Here is a 24,345-nt window from a genome sequence, read left to right as displayed (position 1 = left end):
ACAAGTTTCTGAAGGTATCCTAGAATTCATGTTTTTGGATAACTCATAAGAACATTTTATTAACTCTAAAATACTATTTTTTCCTTAAAAAATATTCAGCAGACTTCTGCTGGAAGAGGGAAAGTTGTTTGTTGACTCCAATAGTTTTTTTTCCAGAAATTTTGCCTGCCAGTGATCTGGTTACATGTTATCTTGTTTTAATGTCAATAGAGTGGCGCTCGAACGCTGGTACAACATATGATTTGAAACCCTTAACCTGGTGATGCTGCCACTGTGTTACTGACAAGCTCTGAACCTGCATTCTCTGCCCTCAGATTGCCCACCTTTAGAAGGATCCGTGCCTCATCTGCGAACTGCATCAGGAGACGTAAAGCCAGGCTCCAGAGTCAGTCTGTTCTGTGATCCGGGCTTCCAGATGGTCGGAAACGCCGTGCAGTATTGCCTGAATCAAGGACAGTGGACACAGCCACTGCCTCTCTGTGAACGTGAGCTGCCTTCATTGAAGGCGTTTCAGTAGCTCTTGAAAAATGCTGGAACCCTAAGAACACTTTTCAGGAATGCTAGATAAAAGTGAAATACTGCATATGCATAGTAGCCAATATAGCAGATATTCATTGAATACTTCCCTTGTATAATGAAGTGTGCTGGGCACCATGAGGGAGGTGGGAGATGAGGATCCAAAGAGCCCACCACTTGTGAAGGCACCCGGGTGACCCAAGGAACTGGATGGAGGGAAAGACAGGTGTGAGGGCTGGAGCCCAAAGGGAGATGGGTCACTGCTGGGTGGGAAAACGGGAATAGATCTCTTAAGTTGGCTACACCCAGTTATTCATTTATTCAACAATTTTGAAAGTACCTGGTGTGAGTGTGTGCTGGACACTGAGCTAAGTTCTGGAGATGCAGCAGTTGGAGAAAAAAGTCTCTCTTCTTTTGGAGTTTACGTTGTAGTAGGAGAGACAGAAAGTAACAAGTAAATATAATATTATTTATTTATAGTAAATAAGAACAGCAAGGGCCAAAAGTAAAGGCTCTGAAGAAAACTAAAGCAGGGTAGGGAGATATAAAGTGACAGGGTTGAGTGGAAGCAGGACTGCTGTAGTAGATAGGGTGTTCAGAGAAGTTCCTCCAGTGCATCTTCTTCTACCTGATATATCATATATTTATCTGTTTCTTGTGTCTCTTCTCTGACTAGATAGTACACTTTATAAGGCAGGGATTTTGTCTGTTTGGTTCATTACTGCAACCTCAGCATCAGGACAGTGTGTAGCAGGTAGCAGGCTCTCCATAAATATATTTTTAAATGAATGAATTGCATGGCTACTGTGAGCCAGACGCTCTGGGCACAGGTATGGCTGTAGCCTGTCACCACTCCTAAGCGTTCTCAGTCTAATGTTCGTGTGCAATGAAAAGTGCATGCTTAATTCAACTACAAGTTTAATATAAGTAAAATGGGACTTCCCTTGGGGTGCAGTGGTTGAGAATCCGCCTGCCAGTGCAGGGGACACGGGTTTGAGCCCTGGTCCGGGAAGATCCCACATGCCGCAGAGCAACTAAGCCCTTGCGCCACAACTACTGAGCCTGCGCTCTAGAGCCCACGAGCCACAACTACTGAGACCACATGCCACAACTACTGAGCCCGCATGCCTAGAGCCCGTGCTCCGCAACAAGAGAAGCCACCTCAACGAGAAGCCCGCGTACCACAACGAAGAGTAACCCCCGCTCGCCTCAACTAGAGAAAGCCCGCACGCAGCAATGAAGACCCAGTGCAGCCAAAAATAAAATAAATAAATACATTTATAAAAAAATAAATATAAGTAAAATGTTCATTGAGTATGTTGCTCCTAATGTAGTTGTCGCATTACAGGCATTAGCTGTGGGGTGCCACCCCCTTTGGAGAATGGCTTTTATTCAGCCGAGGACTTCCATGCTGGCAGCACAGTGACCTACCAGTGCAACAATGGCTACTATTTGTTGGGTGATTCAAGGATGTTCTGTACGGATAATGGGAGCTGGAATGGCATTTCACCATCGTGTCTTGGTGAGATGAATCTTGGCAATTACTGTGTGCATTTAATTACTGCATGCATTTAATTACTGTGTGCATTTACTCTAGCTCTGTGGGAGACAATTATCCCAAATTCCTGAGGCTTTCATGGCATGCCTTTGTTAATTTCATCTCCTCCTAGTGAGCTCTGGGCAAGCCATAGTGACAAAGCAGCTATCCATAGACATGCCAAACGTGTTTTAAATTTTTACCAGGCTCAATATTAAGAATATTTATTTCTGTTCTTCTACTTATTCACCTATAAACTGGGGAAATAATAGCTTTTATTGTAGATCTGCAGTGTGATTATGACTATCATATCTAAATTTCATAACAATAGATATCAATATATAGTGTGATGCGTTAAATGATATGTAATCATTTAAAAGGAAAAACAAATGTTTGCTACATAAGACAGATCCATCAACTGTACTATCTGTAAACTGTCTTCATTTTAGATGTTGATGAATGTGCAGTTGGGTCAGATTGTAGTGAGCACGCTTCCTGCCTGAATACAAATGGATCCTACATCTGCTCGTGTATCCCACCCTACACAGGAGATGGTAAACACTGTGCAGGTAACTAGGCTATGTGTAATTGGGAAGTCTAGTTCAATTTTTTAATTCAAGTATATATTGTAAATGTACAGTAAGACAAATTTTTAACTTCAAAGGGGAGATGGAAAAGTAAAACCACCTTTAAAAGGATACATAAGCAGAGAAAGACAAATATTATATGACATTACTTATATGTGGAATCTAAAAAAATGTTACAAATGAACTTATTTACAAAACAGAAATAGACTCACAGACATAGAAAACAAAGTTATGGTTACCAAAGGGGAAAACAGGGGGAGGGATAAATTGGGAGTTTGGGATTCACAGATACACACTGCTGTATATAAAATAGATAAGTAACAAGGACCTACTGTACAGCACAGGGAACTATATTCAATATCTTGTAATAACCTATAATGGAAAAAAATCTGAAAAAGAATGGAGATATATATATATATGTATAAGTGAATCACTTTGCTGTACGTCTAAAACTAACACAGCATTGTAAATCAACTATACTTCACTAAAAAAAAATTTTTAATGGTACATAAGCAACGGTTCAAGGTGCTTTAAACTAGCATTGTGCTTTTGCTAACTTCCCAATTTCTGAAAAACAAAACTGAGAGCCAACTTTATCACCAGACTGTTGAAGAAATACCTACATAATAGAAGAATAATAGAGTGGATTTAGACATATAAGCAATGGCCTCTACTCCCTCAGTCAGAGCAAGTAGGATGCTTCATCACCTCTTCACCTTCAGTATCTTTCTGCCTCAGGCACACAGAATTATATCATTGAAAAAACACAGACAATCCTGCCTTACACATCTCTATGTTTTGTGATAACCCATATATATCTTTCTACATGAGTTATGAGAAAGCAACTACCAGAAAACAATTAGACAGAAATTAAAGAGGAATTCTCAAAATCAATCTTATAATTGCTTTTACTTTTTGCAAGGGTTTCAGTTAAGGTCCTTGGCTTATAAGCCAAAAGGATCCTTCAGAAAGATTAAATCAGTATATCTTCCCTTTTTGAGAATTTAAGTATTTATTCACTCCTATTGTTCAGCCCTAAATCTCCCTTTAACTTTTTTCCTTTCCTAGAAGTAGTGACTCACCCCAGATCTACACATAGGAGGCTTAGGATCTGTAGGCTGTTTGGAAGGGGCGGCTGGGAACTTCTCCTAAATGTGCTTTGGGACAGCCTTCACATCAGCTTGAGAGAAGGTCCATTGCTCTTAAAAAGTGGGTATGACGTTGGGAGAAGGAAGAAGAGCTGAAGCCCTTATGAGCCATGCTGAGGCACCACCACTACTTCCTCGATAAACAGCTTCCTTTTGGGGCTGATAAATTTCGTTTCTTTTTCTTATACATTGCTGTTTCAAAATACCGTTTTTAAAATGCCTATTAAATGTATGTTCTGGTCTAATCAGCTAGTGTGTCCCTGGACTTCATGCCTTTCCCTTCAAAAGCTTTTTTTTCTCCTCAGGATTTAACTGGTACCTTAACTGTAGTGGAATTCTTTTGCTATGAGACCTTGCATGGTTGTGTGAAAGCCACCTATTGACCCACAAAAACCGTTTCTCTCTTTCAAGAACCTATAAAATGCAAGGCTCCAGGAAATCCAGAAAATGGCCGCTCTTCCGGGGAGATTTATACTGTGGGTTCTGAAGTTACATTTTCGTGTGATGAAGGGCACCAGCTGATGGGAGTGGCCAAGATAACATGTTTGGAGTCTGGAGAATGGAGTCATCTAATACCATATTGTGAACGTATGTTGAGTAAATTCCCCCATGTTTATGGCGTTTGGCCACTCTAGAAAGTCAAGGTGGAGAAATGCCAAGTGTTATGTTGTCTCAGTATTCTTTGTATTTAAAGCCCAGTATTGGGCTTTTATTTAAACGTGAGCAAAAACCTAGAGCTGCCCTTGAGCTTTTAGAGATTTTTACACACAGTGGCTAAGAAAAGCAATGCCTTTTGGTTTTCCTCCCTTAAGCCGTTTCCTGCGGTGCACCAGCTATCCCGGAGAATGGTGGCATTGACGGATCAGCATTTACCTACGGCAGTAAAGTAATATATAGGTGAGTGTCTAAGATTAACACTACATTGTAGAGTTTGTTGATGACGTGCTGGTAGTGATAGAATACTGGAAGAAAAGACAAAGAGTAATCCCAGAGGATGTTTTCAAATTAATATGGAATTAATTGAATGACATGTTTGGGTTTGGATCCGGAGCTCCAGCTTATAGCCAAAAATATTCATTAACTTGCAGGGTCTTCTTCCATGGCATCCTAGGGACTCATTCTAGACAGCACCACTCTCAAACCGAGAATTTTCTGTTTGTCAGAAACAGACTCACAGACACAGAAAACAGACTTGTGGTTGCCAAGGGGAAGGCGGGTGGGGGAGGGATGGATTGGGAGTTTGGGATAGTAGATGCAAACTATTATATAGAGAATGGATAAACAACAAGGTCCTACTGTATAGCACAGAGATCTATATTCAATATCCTATGATAAAACCATGATGGAAAAGAATATGAAAAAGTGTATGTATATACATATGTATAACTAAATCACTGTGCTGTACAGCAGAAACGGACACAACATTGTAAATCAACTACAATAAAATAAATTCTAAAAAAAGAATTTTCTGTTTGCAACTTCTAATCCATGACACAAACTGGAGACAAGCCAAACCCTAAATCCGTCCTTCTGTTTATCACCCAGCAGGATCCCTGAGAGCAAGATGCGTAGTATTCAACCTTGAAAAAATTTTTTCAAAGCATTATTTCAGTAGGAAAAAAAAGTGCTCTAACAATATGTGTAAATTCTTGGTCTTTTTGGAAGTTTTGGCACAGATAAACTTATGCAAAATAAGGCATTCTGTTCTGTCATTTTCTTTTATCTTCATCAGGTGTAATAAAGGATATACTCTGGAGGGTGAAAAAGAATCATCCTGTCTTGCTAGCAGTTCTTGGAGTCATTCTCCTCCCTTGTGTGAACTGGTCAAGTGTTCCAGCCCCGAAGACATAAATAATGGGAAATATATTTTGAGTGGGCTTACCTATCTTTCTACTGCATCGTATTCGTGTGACAATGGATACAGGTACAGTCCTAGACACCAGCCAAGCTTCCTACAATACCCTGTTCCTCATTATTTACTCAGTGGGTTTCACTTGCGTGTGACTGGCCAGCTTGAAATACAAGTTTTTAAATGTAAGATATTCTCAAATGTGTGTACTTCTTGAGGCTCAGCCTATAGTAAATGCCCAGGGAAATATTCCATCTAATTTTGTCTCTGGGACCTCTAATTCAATGTTATAAACATTCAGACATTAAACAAGAAAGCAAAAAATGTTTATGAAGCGTAACACAACACCTAATAAAATGCTTTAGTGATGGATATTTTGGCAAACGAAATATTGCATAGGATGTCGTAAAAATCATGTCAAGATAAGGACCAGGGTCTTTAATACTGTTAAGAGGTTAATTTGATTAATGGGGTGTGTGTGTGTGTTCAAAAAGAATGGACAATATCTCTGGTGGTCCTGTAGTTAAGACTTCACCTTCCAATGCCGCGGGTGCGGGTTCAATCCCTGGTCAAGGAACTAAGGAATTTGTTAATATTGTAACAAATTCAATAAAGATTTAAAAAATGGTCCACATCAAAAAAATCTTAAAAAAAAGGGGGGGGGGCTTCCCTGGTGGCGCAGTGATGAAGAATCCACCTACCAATGCAGGGGACACAGGTTCAAGCCCTAGTCCGGGAAGATCCCACATGGCGCAGGGCAACTAAGCCTGTGCGCCACAACTACTGAGCCTGCGAGCCACAACTACAGAAGCCCACGCACCTAGAGCCCGTGCTCTGCAACAAGAGAAGCCACCGCAATGAGAAGCCCACACACCGCAACGTAGAGTAGCCCCCGCTCGCCGCAGCTAGAGAAAGCCCACACACAGCAACAAAGACCCAACACAGCCAAAAATAAAATAAATAAAAACAAATCAAAACAAAAAGAAGGGACAATAGAGAGTCGGGCTGTGATCAAAAACGAGGCCAACAGGATCTGACATGAAACAGATCAAATGAACAGAAAATGGAGTGAATTGTACAATCAAAAGCTGATTGGCAAGTGAAGGTGGATAAGGCATGCCGTAGGCCTGCGAGGTTTTTAAATTCAAAGGAAGACCAGAGGTCAGAGTGATGAGCAACACTGTTCAGATGCCCAGGCTAATGGCAAGGGCAGTTCCCTCTGACCTCAGTTACCCTGACTTCCTGGGTGTCTGTCTTCCTTATCGTTGGATCCTAACCAGCATGTTACCCTTTCTCATCCAAGTAATCTGCTAATCACAGCACCACCAATGAGCACATTGAACCATTTTATTTTGCACCCCAGTTATGTTGTTTTAGCCTACTCATAGTTTTAAATGAATCTATAGCCAGCTGAGATTTCCATTTAAAAAAAAAAAAAGTGATTGATTGACATTGATTGCCACACGCCATGTGGGATCTTAGTTCCCCAACCAGGGATTGAACCTGTGCCCCCTGCAGTGGAAGCACAGGATCTTAACCACTGGACTGCCAGGGAAGTCCCAGATTTCCCTTGTTTTTATATAAAGCAATAAAATGGGAAGAAACTTTATTTTTATGTATTAAAATTCCTCAAGTGTCCCCTATTCTCTCCTAAGTTCTTCCTTGTTCACCTCCAGAGCAGTAAGTAAATAGCCAACAAAAGAGGTGGCACCATTCTTTCCTGTAGCTTGCAGGGCCCTTTGGTCATCGAATGCTCGGCCTCAGGCAGCTGGGATAGAGCGCCACCTACCTGCCATCTCGTCTCCTGTGGAGAGCCACCGGCCATCAAAGATGCTGTCACCACCGGGAGTAACTTCACTTTTGGGAACACTGTCACTTACACTTGCAAAGAAGGGTGAGTAAACCCGATGAAGGAAAGGAATTTTGGGAAAGGATGGGCCCAACCGCAGATGGGCTCCATTGAATACTAAATTAAATTTCCTGGCGGCCAAAGCCAAAGAGAGCTTTATGTTCTTTTCTTACAACAGAAAGGGAGCATATTCCCCTGTGGGAACAATGTTTTCCTGGAATTAGAGTAATTTATCAAATTAGGCCTTGAATAACGGACATTGGGCAATGCAGTGGAAAATATCTCTATACTTTAATTAAAGATGGAAAAAGCATATTTAAATAGGCGTTTGTGTATTTATCCTCTGCCAAATCAAACGCAAGACGTAGGTCACAACATAAAGATGCCACATCCGCATGAAAAAAATATTAAAAAGTTCAGATTTTTAAATTTTTAATGATCTCATTTAATTCAGAGATAAAATGTAAAAAAACAGGAACAGATTACAAAGTGCTTTCATACTCGTCTCATTTTATCCTCACAAAAACCGTGTAAGACACAGAGAAAGGAGAGGCTCCCTCTGGGATGGTGATCTGCTTAGGGTCTTAGGCAGGCAGTAAAGAATTGAGGGGTGATTAAATCCCAGATCATCTGACTGGCATTTCATTGCTCATTTTTTTCCGTGCTTCCTCAATAAATGCTTTCACCAGGAATAGTTTATAACTTTCACAGTCCAGATTTACCACAGATGCTTTTCATGCAGTTGGAACGAGTGACAGCAGAGGGGCTGCCATTTTCTGCATTTGTGTCTCAGCTCTATCTTTCACTCACTGTGCAGCCCAGGGAAAATGGTATAACCTCTCTCTGCTTCTATGAGTCATTAAAGGTTGATACTCCTTATGGATATTGTGAGCAGTAAAATGATATACTGCTTGGACTAGGCAGAAAATAATAACTCAACAAGCTGTGCCACTACTATGATGTTAGGACAGAAGAGAGGACACAGTTTCATGAAAGTAACGTGAAAGTTGAAGTTGTTTTCACCTAGATAGAAGACCGTTCCACTAATACAGGCCACCAGCAGGTGGCAACCATATTTTCTTGCAAAAAGCTCTTGAGAGTCAAATACTCACGTAAATAACTGACAGAAATCCCGGATCTTAACACCTTCTTAAGTGAGAAAAGAAATCTTGAATATTAAAATGTCAGTGTAAGAATTGGCTTTTTAAAATTTATTTTATTGAAGTATAGTTGCTTTACAATGTTGTATCAATTTGTGGGAATTAGCTTTTGATGGCCCCATCTCTCCCCTGTGGATTGACTCATTTAAAAATTGCTTCCTAGCGAACTACATAGTACTATTTAAGATTAGTCATTTAAATGTTTGTGAAACCTTATCGATATAAATGTTCCAAATAATAGCTACATATTGATAACTTCTGGGTTTTTTTCTGATTAAGAAGTAATGTATTATCACCATATAAAACTAGAAAATAAACATATTTTTTTAAATTGCCCGAAGATAAATGATACTTTACTATATCTCCTACTAGAATTTTGTCTTTGCATATACTTTTAAAGATCATGCTCTTATAAAAATCCCCATTTTTCTTTTTTTCGCTATAAATCATTCACTTATATCATAAGAAGAGTTCTATATCTGCCTAATGCTAAGTCTACGTATCATACAAAAAAGGTTTGTTAAAAGAAGCAATAAAGACAATAAGGAAAATCACAACAAATCCCTGCATTCGTAGAGGGTTTTACTTTCTTCAAAGGACACTCCTGTGAATTATCTCATGTGCTCCCTTCAACAAAGAGAGGGATTTTGAAGAAGATATATTATTCCCACTTTATAGTTAAAACATAAAGGCGTTGGGCCACGTTATCATACAGATCCCTTCTGCTCTAAGCAAATAGACACTCTGGGAGCTTTCTTCTCATTGAAAAGATGGAAACCAAATCTGTCATCTCAGTCATATAGCTGTTAAAGGGTATGAGGCCATTTTTATAAAAGTGCTTTACATGTGCGTGAAGGTACTATATAAATACGGCTTTATTAATATTTTCTGTGTCATCATTATTGTTATGTAAAGTGATGACATTTTAATAATATAGGGGAAACTATCTTAAGTAGTTAATCAAATTAATGGAAAGTACACATGGTCACAAATCACTACCACTCATGTTTTTTTCCTAAAAGAAAAATATCAATAGCTATTAGAAGATAGTTTCATTTTTCTGAAAGTAACAATTTTGGTGAGAGGAAGAACACTTTGCCCCTTTACATACACTTACTCTTAGAGTGTTAGGAGGGTGGCCAGACCGGAGACCTCTGTCTTATTCCTTTTTTCTGGACAAATGCCTAATGAAACATTTAAATATACAAAAGAGCACAAAACCAAATTAATCTCTATTTAAAATTACCTGTGTATCCACTGCTGAGATAAAAGTACATGTTAAATTTTTGCCATAGTTATTGTAGATCTCTCTTTCTAAAAGAAATACAATATTACAAAAATAACTAGAAGCCATTCTCATCACTTTCTCACTCCTCTCAAAGTAAATGTGCATTTTTTTCTGTGTTACATATGTACTCATAAACAAATATGCTGTTGATTTAAATGTTTTAATTTTCATGTACGTTGTTCATACTCTGAGTATCCTTTTGAAGCTTGATTTTCGTTTAACGTCGTGTTTTTTGCCTTTGTTGATAAAGGTAAATCAACAGAATTCATTTTAACTGCTCTATAGTGCTTCCTTGTCAGAATGAGCAATCTCTAAGTTACCCATTTCCTTGCTGGTAGAGGGTTAATTGCTTTCCACTTTATTTGATGATACAGCAGTGCTGAAGTAAACATCCTTGCACATCTCCCAGTCCATAGAAGGAAGAATACCTCTGGCCTAGACACCAAAAGTGAGAGTTGTTGGGTCATGAGGCATGCATATTTTTAACTTTATACTAGATAGTCCTTAATATTTATCAATTGTTTCCTTTAGAGTTTGTTTTTTGTATGTGTCAAATTTAAGAAGTTTTTCCTACTCTGAGATCATACTCAGTTTCTTTGCCTTTCTGCTGAACAACTCAAAGATCTTAGAAAATATTTGTTTCTGTCACCCCTCTCATCTTAAATGTCTTATCACTATCTACATTTTACTGCCCTCTTATTTTACTTTCCAAATTAGTCATTTTTTTGATATACTCAATGCTTATTTAGATTTACTAACATTTTTATGAATCTTTCATAAAAAGCATTCATTTTTATGAATTGCTTTTTCCATCCCACTCCTTCCTTTGGGTTTAATGCTTCTGCTTCCTAAAGTACATCCTTTATATCTTTCTTTTGGCAAGAGTCAGTATGTTACACAATCTTTGTCTGAAAATAATAGTATTTTACCCTTGCTCTTGAATTATAGTTTAGCTGGGTATACAAGTCTACATTAATAGTTTGCTTCCATAAACATTTTTGAAAGATATTTCCATTGCCCTATGACTTCTAGTGTTTCTGTTGAGGATTCCATCCGTCTAATTTAGTAGCCCTCAACCAGGGGCAATATTGCCCTCCAGGAACATTTGACAATGTCTGGAGACGTTTTGGTTGTCCCCGTTGAGGGAAGGTGCTATAGGAACAGAGTCTGGGGGTGCTGCTAAAACATCCTACTATGCATAGGACAGACCCCCACAACAAAGAATTGTCTGGTCCAATATGTCAGTAGTGCTGAGGTTGAGAAACTGGTTGAATTGTTGTTCCTTTATAAGTAATGTGTTTTCCCTTTATTTATTTTTTTAATTTGTCTTCGTTATTTTGGTGTTTCTCTATGGTATGACTAAAGTTGTACTAATTGCCATTCATCTTGTTCAGGGCTCATTGTACTCCTTACATCTGAGAATTTGTATCTTTCACCAATTTTAGAATAAGCTATTTTCACTTTAAATATTCTTCTTAACTTTCACTTTTCTCTATTTCTGTAAGTTTTATTAGATAAGTATTGGAGCTTTTATTTCTACTTTACATGTTTATTAACCTGTCACATTTTCCATCTCTTTAAAAACTTGGGTTGCATTTGGATAATTTCCTCACATATATCTTCCAGTTCACTAATTTTCATTTCTACTATCTGTAATCTGCTTTTGAAATGTGTCCCCTTTTTTTGAATTTTTATTTTCTATATTTTTATTTTTAGCATTTCTCTTTATTTTTCAACTATTTCTTTTTACAGTCTCTTCTTTTTAAATAGGATTTTAAGGGGTTTTGTCCTTAATTATTTGAACATATTTATTTCATTTTTTGTTTTAGATTTTAGACCACTTTTTCTATCATCTCAATTTATTGGTGCCCTCATCTTGCTGTTTGTTCTGCCTACTGACCCATTCATGATGGAAAGCGTGCATGTGTGTTTTGTAATTTCACATTCTGTCCTTATAGTGTTTGGGACTTGTTTGATCTGTGACAGTTCTTTAATGGTCTGAGTATAAGGATTATTTTTTCTTCTAGGTGCCCCAGGAGTATCACCATCCAAAAACCTAATTTCACATTTATTTATCAGTTCAAAGGCTATCCATACAAAATGAGTGGTATAAACCCTACCCTCAAGTCCACATGACGTGCAGTCCTGGGTTCTGCTACCTTAGCCAGGACTTTGTTTTTCCAGCCAGATTCCCAGCAAATACAGAGATCTCACTTGTCATCTCACTAGGCCTCTAGGTGGAATTTTTCTGGTGAATATCCTTTCAGTGTATGTCCTTCTAGGACATAGATTCTTGCCAGAGACTCAGCTATTACTCTCTATTTCCCCTTTCCTGTCCAATCCAGGGGCAGCCATAGCATTCATTCACAGGCTTACTTTTCTGTTTTTAATTTCCTCTTCATTTCTGGCACATGGAGATTTCCTTTCTGGTCAGCTAAGCTATGCATTTAAAATAATTTCTGTTGTATTTCATCAAGTGTTATATAGGGAGGGTGTTCAGACAATATTATAGCCAGAACTAGAAGTCAGTGCTTGTCCTCTCTCTCTTCACTCCTTTTCTATCTCTCCCCACCAAGGGATTGATTAGCATAGGTCAACATGCATTAATGTCTGTTCTATTCCAGGATGGAATCACTGTGTTCATGTCATGGCTTTTGTGTAATGGCTTTGGCATCCTGCTGTCTCCTTCCACTTCCTAAGATGCTTTTGGCCTGATAAGAATGTTAGGGCCTATTTCCCTCCCTAGCCCTTTCAATTCCCTCTTCTCCCTTGGGGCTGCCTAACACAGACCACTGACCTACACACCATTTAAGCTACTCACTCCTGGTTATTGGGTATACATACACACATTCTTGTTTTGGTCTCAGTATTTTTGTCTTCTCTTATTGGTGGTGTGCTTTGCATGGGCCTTTCCTTGGGTTAAGAAAAGAAGACACTCTCTCAAGATTAGGATAGAAGAGTAGAGACCTTAGGAGACTGGAGTAGTAAGATGAATGCCAGAGAAGAAAAGGAATAAGTCTGATTTCTGTCTCCTGCCCTGAAATTGGCCTTCCAAATTCACCTTTTATCAAAACATTACACTGGTGGTTTTCAGCTTTTTGCCTCAATTAATAAAATGTTCACTTGTTTCCCATTTTCCTTTTCATTCTCATGTATACTCTCTTGGTGAGAAACTCACTGGAAAGGAAGGGTCATTGACATCCGAACATCCTGATAGAATGTTTCCCTTTTGAGTCTTTTCAAATATAGACTTTTAAATGCAATTAGTGAATATACTACGATAACATTTTTGTAATCTTTTTCAATTGAAAACAGAACTAATTACTGAGACAGATTTATACTTTCTATTGCTCTTATTCAATTGCAGCCCTTTAAATATCTAGTATGCTGCTCTTTTAAGACTTTTTTAAGGTTCTTTTTCGCAGAAGAGAAGAGCTAATAACCCACTGGGGAGCCTTCTCACAAAGCTTCCCAGGCCCATGCCTCTTAGTAGGCGTTCACTCCGTGAATCAAATCACTGAAAATTGCATCTGGAGATTACTCTGCCCATTTTCAAAGGATTTTTGTTATCATTCCAGAAGTATGATAATGTATTACAGCCAGTGTATCCTAAAATGTGTCATTCTATGACATGACTGTAATATCGATGGGACAATTTTCCTTGGAATTATGGAGGAAAACAACTTGTTTTATAATACATATGGCCTGATTTTTTTTTTTTTTTTTTTTTTTTGCGGTACACGGGCCTCTCACTGTTGTGGCGTCTCCCGTTGCGGAGCACAGGCTCCGGACGCGCAGGCTCAGCGGCCACGGCTCATGGGCCCAGCCGCTCCGCGGCATGTGGGATCTTCCCGGACCAGGGCACGAACCCGTGTCCCCTGCATCGGCAGGCGGACTCTCAACCACTGCGCCACCAGGGAAGCCCCATATGGCCTGATTTTTAATAACAGACTGCAAGGGTGTCCCCAGTGTCTCTTGAATGAGAATACAAAAGGTCACACAGAGTAAAATTAAATATTTCAATGTTTTAGATTTGTACCAATTCCACTTTTTCCTGTTTTAGTAGCCAATGTATATAGGATGTATCTTATCATCTGTACAAAACTTTATCATTTTAAGTGATTCTTTTACATAAGCAGGTGGAATATGTCTTCCAGAAATCTTAACACTCATTTAGATTTCTAACATAATGAAATGGTGTGGCTGTTTGATCAGAGACCAGTTATAGTTCTATCTAGGCAATAACTACAAATTAATTCCTCTTTTTTTTTGCCATTCAGAGAATATATCCTTCTTTAGCATCTTAAAAGACTAACTGATATATATGTTTCAGGAGACAGTTATTTTTGATAAGCCTCTGTCCCCATCTTCACTGAATATGCTGTCTAGTCTAAAGCACTGGCTTTATTTATTTATTTTTGAAGCCACTCAGTGTAAATTCCTCTGCTCCTCTGAAATGCCAGCCATTCAAGTATTGATAGCTTGGCCCCAAGATTCTACAAATGGATCATTAGAGCTAATTAAGAGGTTTCAGTAAGGGATCCCAGCCCCTTCATAACATTTCCATGACTAAAACATGATCCTACATTCTGGTTAAGATGCCAAGCTTGCAGCTTTGGAAGTGAAGGTGTAGGGAGACAGACGTTTAGACAGACGTTTCAGCCAGCTCAACCTCAAATCTGCCTTTCTCTTTCTCATCAATGGACATGATTCCAAGTCTGTTCACTCTCAGAGTCACTGTCCTCTGAGCCTATTCCAATAGGTCTATAGCCCCTTTTGAATTGTGATACCCAGAGCTGAATGTGCAAATTAGAATGTAACTGCAAGAGAGATAAAAACACCAAGTCTAGGGACTGACACGTGGTACTTAAAACATGACAATTTATTTCATTTCTCTTCTTCTCTTTCCGGATAAATGAGTTTCTAAAGATGCAGTAACCCTTTTAAGGATGTCACCATTGACTCATTCAAGGAAACTAAAGTCTTTCACATTGGCTGCCACTAAGCCAGGTTTCCCTTTGTGCAGTTTTTCTTTATTATCTATATACAGGACCTCCCATTTTATCTTTGTTGAATATTACCTAGTAAGATGAGAAACATTGAACTGCCCTGTTAAAACCCTTATCCTTCACCCTACAGTTATGTGTTGCTTACAAACTGATGGGCTAAGGACAGAGTTTTGTGACATTAGAAGATACGAAACGCCCAACTAGCTTACTTCTATTAACCAATAATACTCTTTGGGTCATCCAGTTAATAAACCACTTAAATATCTTTCTGTTCTAGCAGCATTTCTTCTGCTAAAATCTTATGAGAATCCTTGTCAAAGGAACTGTCAAAAACCATTTCCAGTTAATCTGTGCCTGCCACATCTTCATGCATTAACCATCACAATTGTCAAAAACACACAAGGTCCTAGTGACCACTGCTTCCTTTTCCAGCTGTTCATAGGCCATTCCTAACTACTTATAAGTCCCCACAAGCCCCCAGCTATATCACACTCCCATTTCTTTGCTCCTGTTACTTTTCTTCCTTTCCTGCTTCTTTCACGACTCCCCTCAAAAGCTATTTCATCTGGGACACAAAGTACATGCACTGCCATTGCCTTGTACACTAGGGAAGGGATTCTTGCACACAGCATGGCCTAATTGCCTAATGAAGAACTAAATGTTGATTGAGAATCATAAAGAAAAGTCAAGTTCTTAAGTCAGAGAAAGGGATGGTGTCAATTCTAGGAAAGTATGGATAGTATTGAAAATGCAGTCTTTAAATTCATTTAATCAAAATACATATATTTAGTGGTAATCTTCCATTATATTACAGAAGAGTTTTTTGCTGTGATTTTCCATTAGGGAAGAGTCATTGGTGGATATTGTCCAGCAGATCAGGGGTCAGAGGCCTAACGAAGTGCTGCCAGATTACAAGACTCTGTTCTTGTGTCCTCAAGAGGCTTTTAGGAATAAGGAAGGTTCTGGAGGCAGAGGCTTCTGCCTCAAAGCAGTCAGTCCCATTACCTAAAGGAAGCACTCTATAGATGGCACAATGGATCCTAATAAATCAGGGATGTCTCAGGTGATGTCTATAAACTTCAGCCAATGAAATACGGTAGCAACATCAAAGGACCCCATGAAAATAATGATGCATGGTTCAAAGTGTGCAAAGGATGTAAACTCTGCTATAAAAATATAAAACAGCAAGAGCCTCTATAGGAAGCATCCTAAATGCCCATCGACAGACGAATGGATAAAGAAGATGTGGTACATATATGCAATGGAATATTACTCGGCCATAAAAAGGAACGAAACTGAGTTATTTGCAGTGAGGTGGATGGACCTAGAATCTGTCATACAGAGTGAAGTAAGTCAGAAAGGGAAAAACAAATATCGTATATTAACGCATATATGTGCAACCTAGAAAAATGGTACAGGTGAACTGGTTTGCAGGGCAGAAATAGAGACACAGATGTAGAGAACAAACGTATGGACACCAAGGGAGGAAAGTTGGCGGGGGGGGGGGGGATGAATTGGGGATTGGGATTGACATATATACACTAATATGTATAAAATAGATAACTCATAAAAACCTGCTGTATAAAAAAAGGATTAAACCAAGGATGTGAAAAATCTGTACACTGAAACTACAAAACATTGATAAAATAAATTGAAGGGGACCCAAAAAAGAGAGCCTCTGTAAATGGAGCACATTCTACACAGGAATAGCAGAGTCTAGGCACTCAGACCTAGGGCAATGTATTTTTAATAATACATTATTATTTTTAATAGTAAAATTATGCTTGTAACATACTGTCTTTGTATATCTTCCTGGATCTTTTAAGACAGAAGCCATCCAAAAATTTATTATATATTCTTATACAAAGAACTGAGCTTTTCCACAACAATGAACTGCAGCAGACCCTAACTGGAGACTGTGCTCAGCTATTGGGGAAGGCTATGAGTATTTGCTTTGAGACCACTTCTATCCATAGCACGATATATGACTGTAGATAGGGTAGGAACACATATCTCTGATGGTGCTCTATCATTTTTTCCTTGATCTTTCTGTTTCCTATAGATTTCCTAAATCTTGCCAGAGTGGGTGAAGGAATTCTCATCTCTCTATAAGAGCCGATTCCTTATAAAACGAAAAGGGACCTCAGTAGAAATTTTTGCTAGCTAATGACTTAAGAATCTTTGCTGAAGGGCAGGTCAGATAAGTTGTACTAATGACACTTCCATACAGTTTCCACAGAACACCCACCAATTGCGATCTAACCGACCTCCTTTTAAAAAGAGAGAGGACATTGCAGCACTATTTACAATAGCCAGAACGTGGAAGCAGCTTAAGTGTCCATCAACAGATGAATGGATAAAGAAGATGTGGCACATATATACAATGGAATATTACTTAGCCACAAAAAGAAACAAAATTGAGTTATTTGTAATGAGGTGGATGGACCTAGAGTCTGTCATACAGAGTGAAGTAAGTCAGAAAAAGAAAAACAAATACCGTATGCTAACACATATATATGGAATCTAAAAAAAAATGGTTCTGATGAACCTAGGGGCAGGACAGGAACAAGGATGCAGACGTAGAGAATGGACTTGAGGACACAGGGAGGGGGAAGAGTAAGCTGGGACGAAGTGAGAGTAGCATTGACATGTATACACTATTAAATGTAAGATAGATAGTGGGAAGCAGTTGCGTGGCACAGGGAGATCAGCTCGGTGCTTTGTGACCACCTAGATGGGTGGGATAGGGAGGGTGGGAGGGAGACGCAAGAGGGAGTGGATATGGGGATATATGTATACATATAGCTGATTCACTTTGTCGTATAGCAGAAACTAACACACCATTGTAAAGCAATTATACTCCAATAAAGATGTTAAAAATAAATAAATACATACATACATACATACAAAGGGAGAGTCATCTCCTAAAAAAAAAAAAAAAAAAAAAGGAAGAGAGATAGAGCAACATCATGGGAAAGATAGAAGGGTTGGAATCCAGTAAACCAAATTCCGATCCTACCTCTGCTGCTTGCACCCATGTGACTCTCAGCAGATTTCCTAGCCTGTCTGAACAACCATTCACTCATCTGCAAAATGAAGAAATTAATATTTCTAAACAGGGTTCAGTTGGTGCCAAATTATTTTAGTCCCCTTACGCTTCATTATTAAGACGACGGACTGATCGGATGTTAGACTCCCTGTCCTCTTTCTCTTCAGTACAAAAGTGAGAATGAAAATCAGAATGATTCAAATGTAATTATTCTAATACTGCATATCCTAATGTTTTGTTCTGCTTCATTGAGAGCGCACTTGAGCATAATTAAGATTTTTGTAAGTCATCAATCTATCATCATATATGGGGAAATACCTGTGCATAAACAAAGCAAAATTTATTCGTGCTGGTTGAATAGCAGAGCCATATGCAGACACAGCTTTTAATGCTAACCACATGGTTAAGGGTTTAGGAAACAATGGAGACTGAAATTATAATCCCTCCTTTAAAGTTCATTGATTATAAGCAAGTGGATACCTAGGAGTTATATGCAGGCTACCTGTGGTTCATCAGAGCTTTTGTTTCAAAGACTAGTGATCAAATTAAGCAACGGAAATCATCTATAGCTAGATGAAGTTCCAACTTTGAATTGAGTCAGACAGGACCGTAGCTTAGTCCTCATTTTTATTTTTAAAGAAATGTGTAACAATTTTTAGAGTTTTTTTTTAACATCTTTATTGGAGTATAATTGCTTTACAATGGTGTGTTAGTTTCTGCTTTATAACAAAGTGAATCAGCTATACATATACATATATCCCCATATCCCCTCCCTCTTGCGTCTCCCTCCCACCCTCCCTATCCCACCCCTCTAGGTGGTCACAAAGCACCGAGCTCATCTCCCTGTGCTATGCGGCTGCTTCCCACTAGCTGTCTATTTTACATTTGGTAGTATAAATAGCAAAATCCATTTCCCTTTCTGAACAAGCCCTAATATTAATAACAAGATGTATATCTTAAATGAAGGTCATTTGATCAATAAGCTCAAATCCAAATAGTAAATATTGTTTTAAAGGATAAAGGATAAGAGTAAAGTTATTGGTGGAAAGATTTAAAAAATAAAAGCAGAATAAGAAGATGCAAACACTTTTCTCAAATAATGTGCTTAGTTACTGTTCCTTTCTCCCTAATCTCATAGCTACACCCTTGCCGGTCCTGACACCATTGAGTGCCTGGCCAATGGCAAGTGGAGCAGAAGTGACCAGCAGTGTCTGGCTGTCTCCTGTGATGAGCCCCCCAGTGTGGAACATGCCTCTCCAGAGACTGCCCATCGGTTATTTGGAGACATTGCATTCTACTATTGTTCAGATGGTTACAGCCTGGCAGACAACTCCCAGCTCCTCTGCAATGCCCAGGGCAAGTGGGTTCCCCCAGAAGGTCAGGCCGTGCCCCGTTGTATAGCTCATTTTTGTGAAAAACCCCCAGCTGTTTCCTACAGCATCTTGGAATCTGTGAGCAAAGCAAAATTTGCCGCAGGCTCAGTTGTGAGCTTCAAATGCACGGAGGGTTTCGTACTGAACACCTCAGCAAAGATTGAATGTCTGAGAGGTGGGCAGTGGAACCCTTCCCCCATGTCCATCCAGTGCATCCCCGTGCGCTGCGGAGAGCCACCCCGCATCATGAACGGCTATGCGATTGGATCAAACTACAGTTTTGGAGCCGTGGTGGCTTATAGCTGCAACAGGGGCTTCTACATCAAAGGGGAGAAGAAGAGCGCCTGCGAAGCCACGGGACAGTGGAGTAGCCCCATACCCACATGCCACCCTGTATCTTGCAATGAACCACCAAAGGTTGAGAATGGCTTTCTGGAGGTAAGAGACTGATTCACAAGTGTCCATGGCTTTCATCGTTTACAGGGCCAGCCCATTGGAGCTTATTCAGAAGCAGGGACATGAATAGACTAATAGGTGAATAACAGAAGCTGCTAAATCTATTGGTGGTAAATATTGGAGAGAATTTGATAGAGGTCATGAATCCTTTTAATCTATAGCTTTCTACCTTCTACTAGCATATAGGCACTTGAAACACTTTATAGCAATATTTTAGCCCAGCTATGACGTTAGAATAAAATAGTTTTAAGAGATACTATTTTGATTTATAAAAAGTTACTCCAAGATGGATGTATTGTTTATTTTTATAGAAATCAAGGTCTAAATGGAACCTAGAGAAGTCTGTTACCATTTCTTATTTTTAGACAAAAGATGGGGGTAAACCATCCATTCACCGTAAGGTGGTTTTTGCAGTTTTCTTTTAGGGAACCTAAAGGTAATTTCATCAGGACAAAGGGTTTTGTCAGATCCACGCATATCCTCCTTTCTCGTTACTATGTGTCTTCTCATTAAATCTATCAAGAAAACAGGAATAACAATCTATTCCCCCAAATCCAGGGTCACTTTAAAGAGACAGTATTCTAATTAAACACTTTTTTAAAACCCACGCCTACATAGTACCTTTTCTCCTTTATATTCTAAAACAACAGTGAATGCCTTTTATTTAAGACTTTTGCTCAGGTGTATTAGCTTTCCATTGGAAGAAGGTGTCTAGGATATGTAAGGGGGCTTTCTTCATTTATTCATTTAACAGATATTTCTGGAGCTCCTACTAGGTGCCAGGTAAGTACTGGAGATCTAGTATTTAATAACACGGATTAGGTCTGTGATGCCATGGTGTTTATATGCATGTGGGGTGCCCAAGGAATAGATAAATAAACAAAGCAAATAATCATGTCCAAATACCAAGAAGTTCACTGCACCACAGAAGCTAGACGTACCGTTAACAGAAGAACCATTGCAATCTTTTTTAAAGTTTTCATAAGTAATTCATCTTTGGACTGCCTAAAAATGACCTCTTATTATGTTATTCACTTATATAGTTGAATGTTGAGAGTATGAATATTGAATTTTTTGTTTAAAAGGTAAAATGTTACTTTTTGTTTTCCACCCTTGTGTCATGGCAGCAATTTTTTAAAATTATATTAAGGATGAACACAAAACTCTGACAGTAGGTCCATATCCATAAAAACATTTGTTTTTCTTATTCTCTAACAGCGTAAACAAATGTACGTTTGTGTGTGTTTCCTTTTCTGTGAGTAAAACAACACACTCTAGCACTGCTTTGGTCGGTGAGATTTTTTTAATTTACCAAGTAATTTATAATTTTTGGTATTGCTCCATCAACTCATCAATCGTTTTAGAGACTATTGATCTTTAGTTATTATGGGCTGACCGCCGTGGCCAACATTTCTGCTGTAGGGATTACCTAATTTGACCTTCTGCCATCCTCTTTGTTTATTTAAATAAAAAAAATAGAGTGGACCTATTGGAAAAATACAAGTCCTCATTTGCTTATGTCTTAATTGATACATTTTAACATAGGCATTTTAGTTTAGTTCTTCTTTACTGTGATTTGCTGTATTTTGTCAGTTATATTCCGTGTTATACAAATTGTACTTCATTGTTTTCTCCCTGTTATGCAGCATACAGCTGGCAGGACCTTTGAGAGTGAAGTGAGATACCGGTGTAACCCAGGCTATAAGTCAGTCGGAAGTCCTGTCTTTGTCTGCCAAGCCAATCGCCACTGGCACAGTGAATCCCCTCTGTCGTGCATCCCTCTCAACTGTGGAAAACCTCCCCCGATCCAGAATGGCTACAGGAAAGGAGAAAATTTTGAAGTAGGGTCCAAGGTTCAGTTTTTCTGCAATGAGGGTTACGAGCTTATTGGTGATCATTCTTGGACGTGCCTGAAATCCGGCAAATGGAATAAGAAGCCAAACCAAAAGTGTGTGCCCGCCAAGTGCCCAGAGCCACCCCTCTTGGAGAACCAACTGGTTTTGAAGGAGTTGCCCACCGAGGTGGGAGTGGTGACATTTTCCTGTAAAGAAGGGAACGCCCTCCAGGGCCCCTCTGTCCTGAAATGCTTGCCATCCCAGCAGTGGAATGATTCTTTTCCTGTTTGTAAGATGGTTCTTTGCCTCCCTCCTCCGCTGATTCCCTTCGGTGTCCCTGCTCCTTCTTCTGCTCTTCATTTCGGAAGTGCTGTCAAGTATTCTTGTGTGGATGGGTTTTTCTTAAGAGGAGATGCTACCACCTTCTGCCAGGCTGATGGCACCTGGAGCTCTCCACTGCCAGAATGTGCGCCAGTAGAGTGCCCCCAACCTGAGGAAATCCTCCATGGCATCATTGACGTGCAAGGTCTTGCCTATCTGAGCACAGCTCTCTATACCTGCAAGCCAGGCTTTGAGTTGGTGGGCAATTCTACCACTCTTTGTGGGGAAAATGGTCACTGGCTTGGAAGAAAACCAACCTGTAAGCCCATTGAGTGCCCCAAGCCCAAGGAGATTTCGAATGGCAAATTCTCTTACACAAACCTACACTATGGACAGACCATCACCTACTCTTGTGACCGGGGCTTCAGGCTCAAAGGTCCCAAAGCCTTGACTTGTTTAGAGACAGGTGATTGGGATGTGGATGTCCCATCTTGCAGTGCCATCCACTGTGATCCCCCACATCCCATTGAGAACGGTTTCGTAGAAGGTGCAGATTACAGCTATGGTGCCATGATCATCTACAGCTGCTTCCCTGGGTTCCAGGTAGCTGGTCACGCCATGCAGACCTGTGAAGAGTCGGGATGGTCAAGCTCCATCCCAACATGTGTACTCATAGACTGCGGTCTCCCCCCTCACATTGATTTTGGAGACTGTACTAAGGTCAGAGACGGTCAGGAATATTTTAACCAAGAAGAAGACATGATGGAAGTTCCATATCTGACTCCTCACCCACCTCATCATCTGGGAACAGTGGCTAAAACCTGGGGAAACACAAAGGGATCTCCTGCTACACATTCAGCAAAATTCCGATACAACACCCTGGTTTCGTACACCTGTAATCCAGGATATGAACTCTTGGGGAACCCTGTGCTGATCTGCCAGGAGGATGGAACTTGGAATGGCAGTGCGCCATCGTGCATTTCAGTGGAATGTGACCTGCCTGTTGCTCCCGAAAACGGCTTTTTGCATTTTACAGAGACTACCATGGGCAGTGCCATACAGTATAGCTGCAAACCTGGGCACACTCTGGTGGGCTCCGACGTAAGACTTTGTCTACAGAATAGAGAATGGAGTGGTACTTCCCCACTCTGTGAGGCCATCTCATGCCCCAAACCGAATCTAATTATGAATGGCTCCATCAAAGGAAGCAACTACACGTACCTGAGCATATTGTACTATGAGTGTAATCCTGGGTACGTGTTGAATGGCACTGACAGGAGAACGTGTCAAGAAAATAAAAATTGGGATAGGAATGAGCCAATTTGTATTCCTGTGGACTGTGGTTCACCTCCAGTCTCAGCAAATGGCCAGGTAAAGGGAGAGGAGTATACATTCCAAAAAGAGGTTGAGTACACTTGCGATGAAGGGTTCTTGCTGGAGGGGGCCAGCAGTCGTGTTTGTCTTGCTGATGGAAGTTGGAGTGGGACGACTCCCATCTGTGTGCCTGTCAGGTGTTCTCCCCCACTACAGGTGGCAAACGGGGTGATGGATGGCCTGGACTATGGCTTCGGGAAGAAAGTGGTGTTCCATTGTCAAGACGGCTACGTGTTGCACGGTGCCCCCAAACTCATCTGTCAATCAGATGGTAACTGGGATGCCCAGGTTCCTCTCTGTAAACCAGTCAGCTGTGGCCCTCCTGAAGATCTTGCCCATGGCTTCCCTAATGGCTTCTCCTTTTATCATGGAGGGCATATACAGTATCAGTGCTTTCCCGGTTATAAGCTCCACGGAAGTCCTTCAAGAAAGTGTCTCTCCAATAGTTCCTGGAGTGGCAGCCCACCTTCCTGCCTGCCTTGCACGTGTTCCCCACCAGTCATTCAGAATGGAGCAGTCAACAGGACAGATTTTGGTTGCGGGCAGGCAGCTCGGATTCAGTGCTTCAAAGGCTTCCAGCTCCTGGGACTTCCTGAAATCACCTGCGAAGCCAATGGCCAATGGAGCTCTGGCTTCCCACGCTGTGAACATACTTCTTGCGGTTCTCCCCCAACGATACCAAATGCATTCACCAGTGAGAGTGGCTCTTTGGAGGAAAATGTGATAACTTACAACTGCAGATCTGGGTATGTCATCCGAGGCAGTTCAGATCTGATTTGTACAGAGAAAGGGACGTGGAGCCAGCCTTATCCTGTCTGCGAGCCCCTGTCCTGTGGACCCCCACCACCTGTCTCCAGTGCAGTGGCAACTGGAGAGGTACACACCTATGGAAGTAAAGTGAAACTCAGGTAAGACCTGGCTCTAGAGTCTCCAAGGGGCACAGGCAGGAGGGTTGTAAAATGAAAAGTGATAGGTCAAAAATGTAGCTAACTGG

At 40.1% G+C, this 24,345-nt stretch overlaps 1 protein-coding gene across 6 annotated transcripts in view; it reads left to right on the top strand.

Annotated features, from left to right (window-relative positions):
• SVEP1 (sushi, von Willebrand factor type A, EGF and pentraxin domain containing 1) overlaps positions 1–24,345 on the top strand; it is a 254,513-nt gene that overhangs the window by 175,267 nt on the left and 54,901 nt on the right. For all 6 annotated transcript variants that reach the window (XR_013829121.1, XM_079927084.1, XM_079927087.1 and 3 more), the window contains 9 exons: positions 315–485; positions 1,865–2,038; positions 2,503–2,622; positions 4,200–4,376; positions 4,601–4,685; positions 5,521–5,712; positions 7,364–7,531; positions 19,131–19,803; positions 21,468–24,259. Coding sequence is in view for 5 of the 6 variants with exons in the window: in XM_079927084.1 (XP_079783210.1) it covers positions 315–485; positions 1,865–2,038; positions 2,503–2,622; positions 4,200–4,376; positions 4,601–4,685; positions 5,521–5,712; positions 7,364–7,531; positions 19,131–19,803; positions 21,468–24,259 (4,552 nt within the window). In the remaining variant the exon portion in view is untranslated. The remainder of the gene's footprint in view (positions 1–314; positions 486–1,864; positions 2,039–2,502; positions 2,623–4,199; positions 4,377–4,600; positions 4,686–5,520; positions 5,713–7,363; positions 7,532–19,130; positions 19,804–21,467; positions 24,260–24,345) is intronic.

This window comes from Stenella coeruleoalba (genome assembly GCF_951394435.1).
Source record: "Stenella coeruleoalba genome assembly, chromosome: 7".
NCBI lineage: Eukaryota > Metazoa > Chordata > Mammalia > Artiodactyla > Delphinidae > Stenella > Stenella coeruleoalba.
Note: the sequence above shows the minus strand (reverse complement) of the source record. Positions and strands in the feature narration are given on the sequence as shown.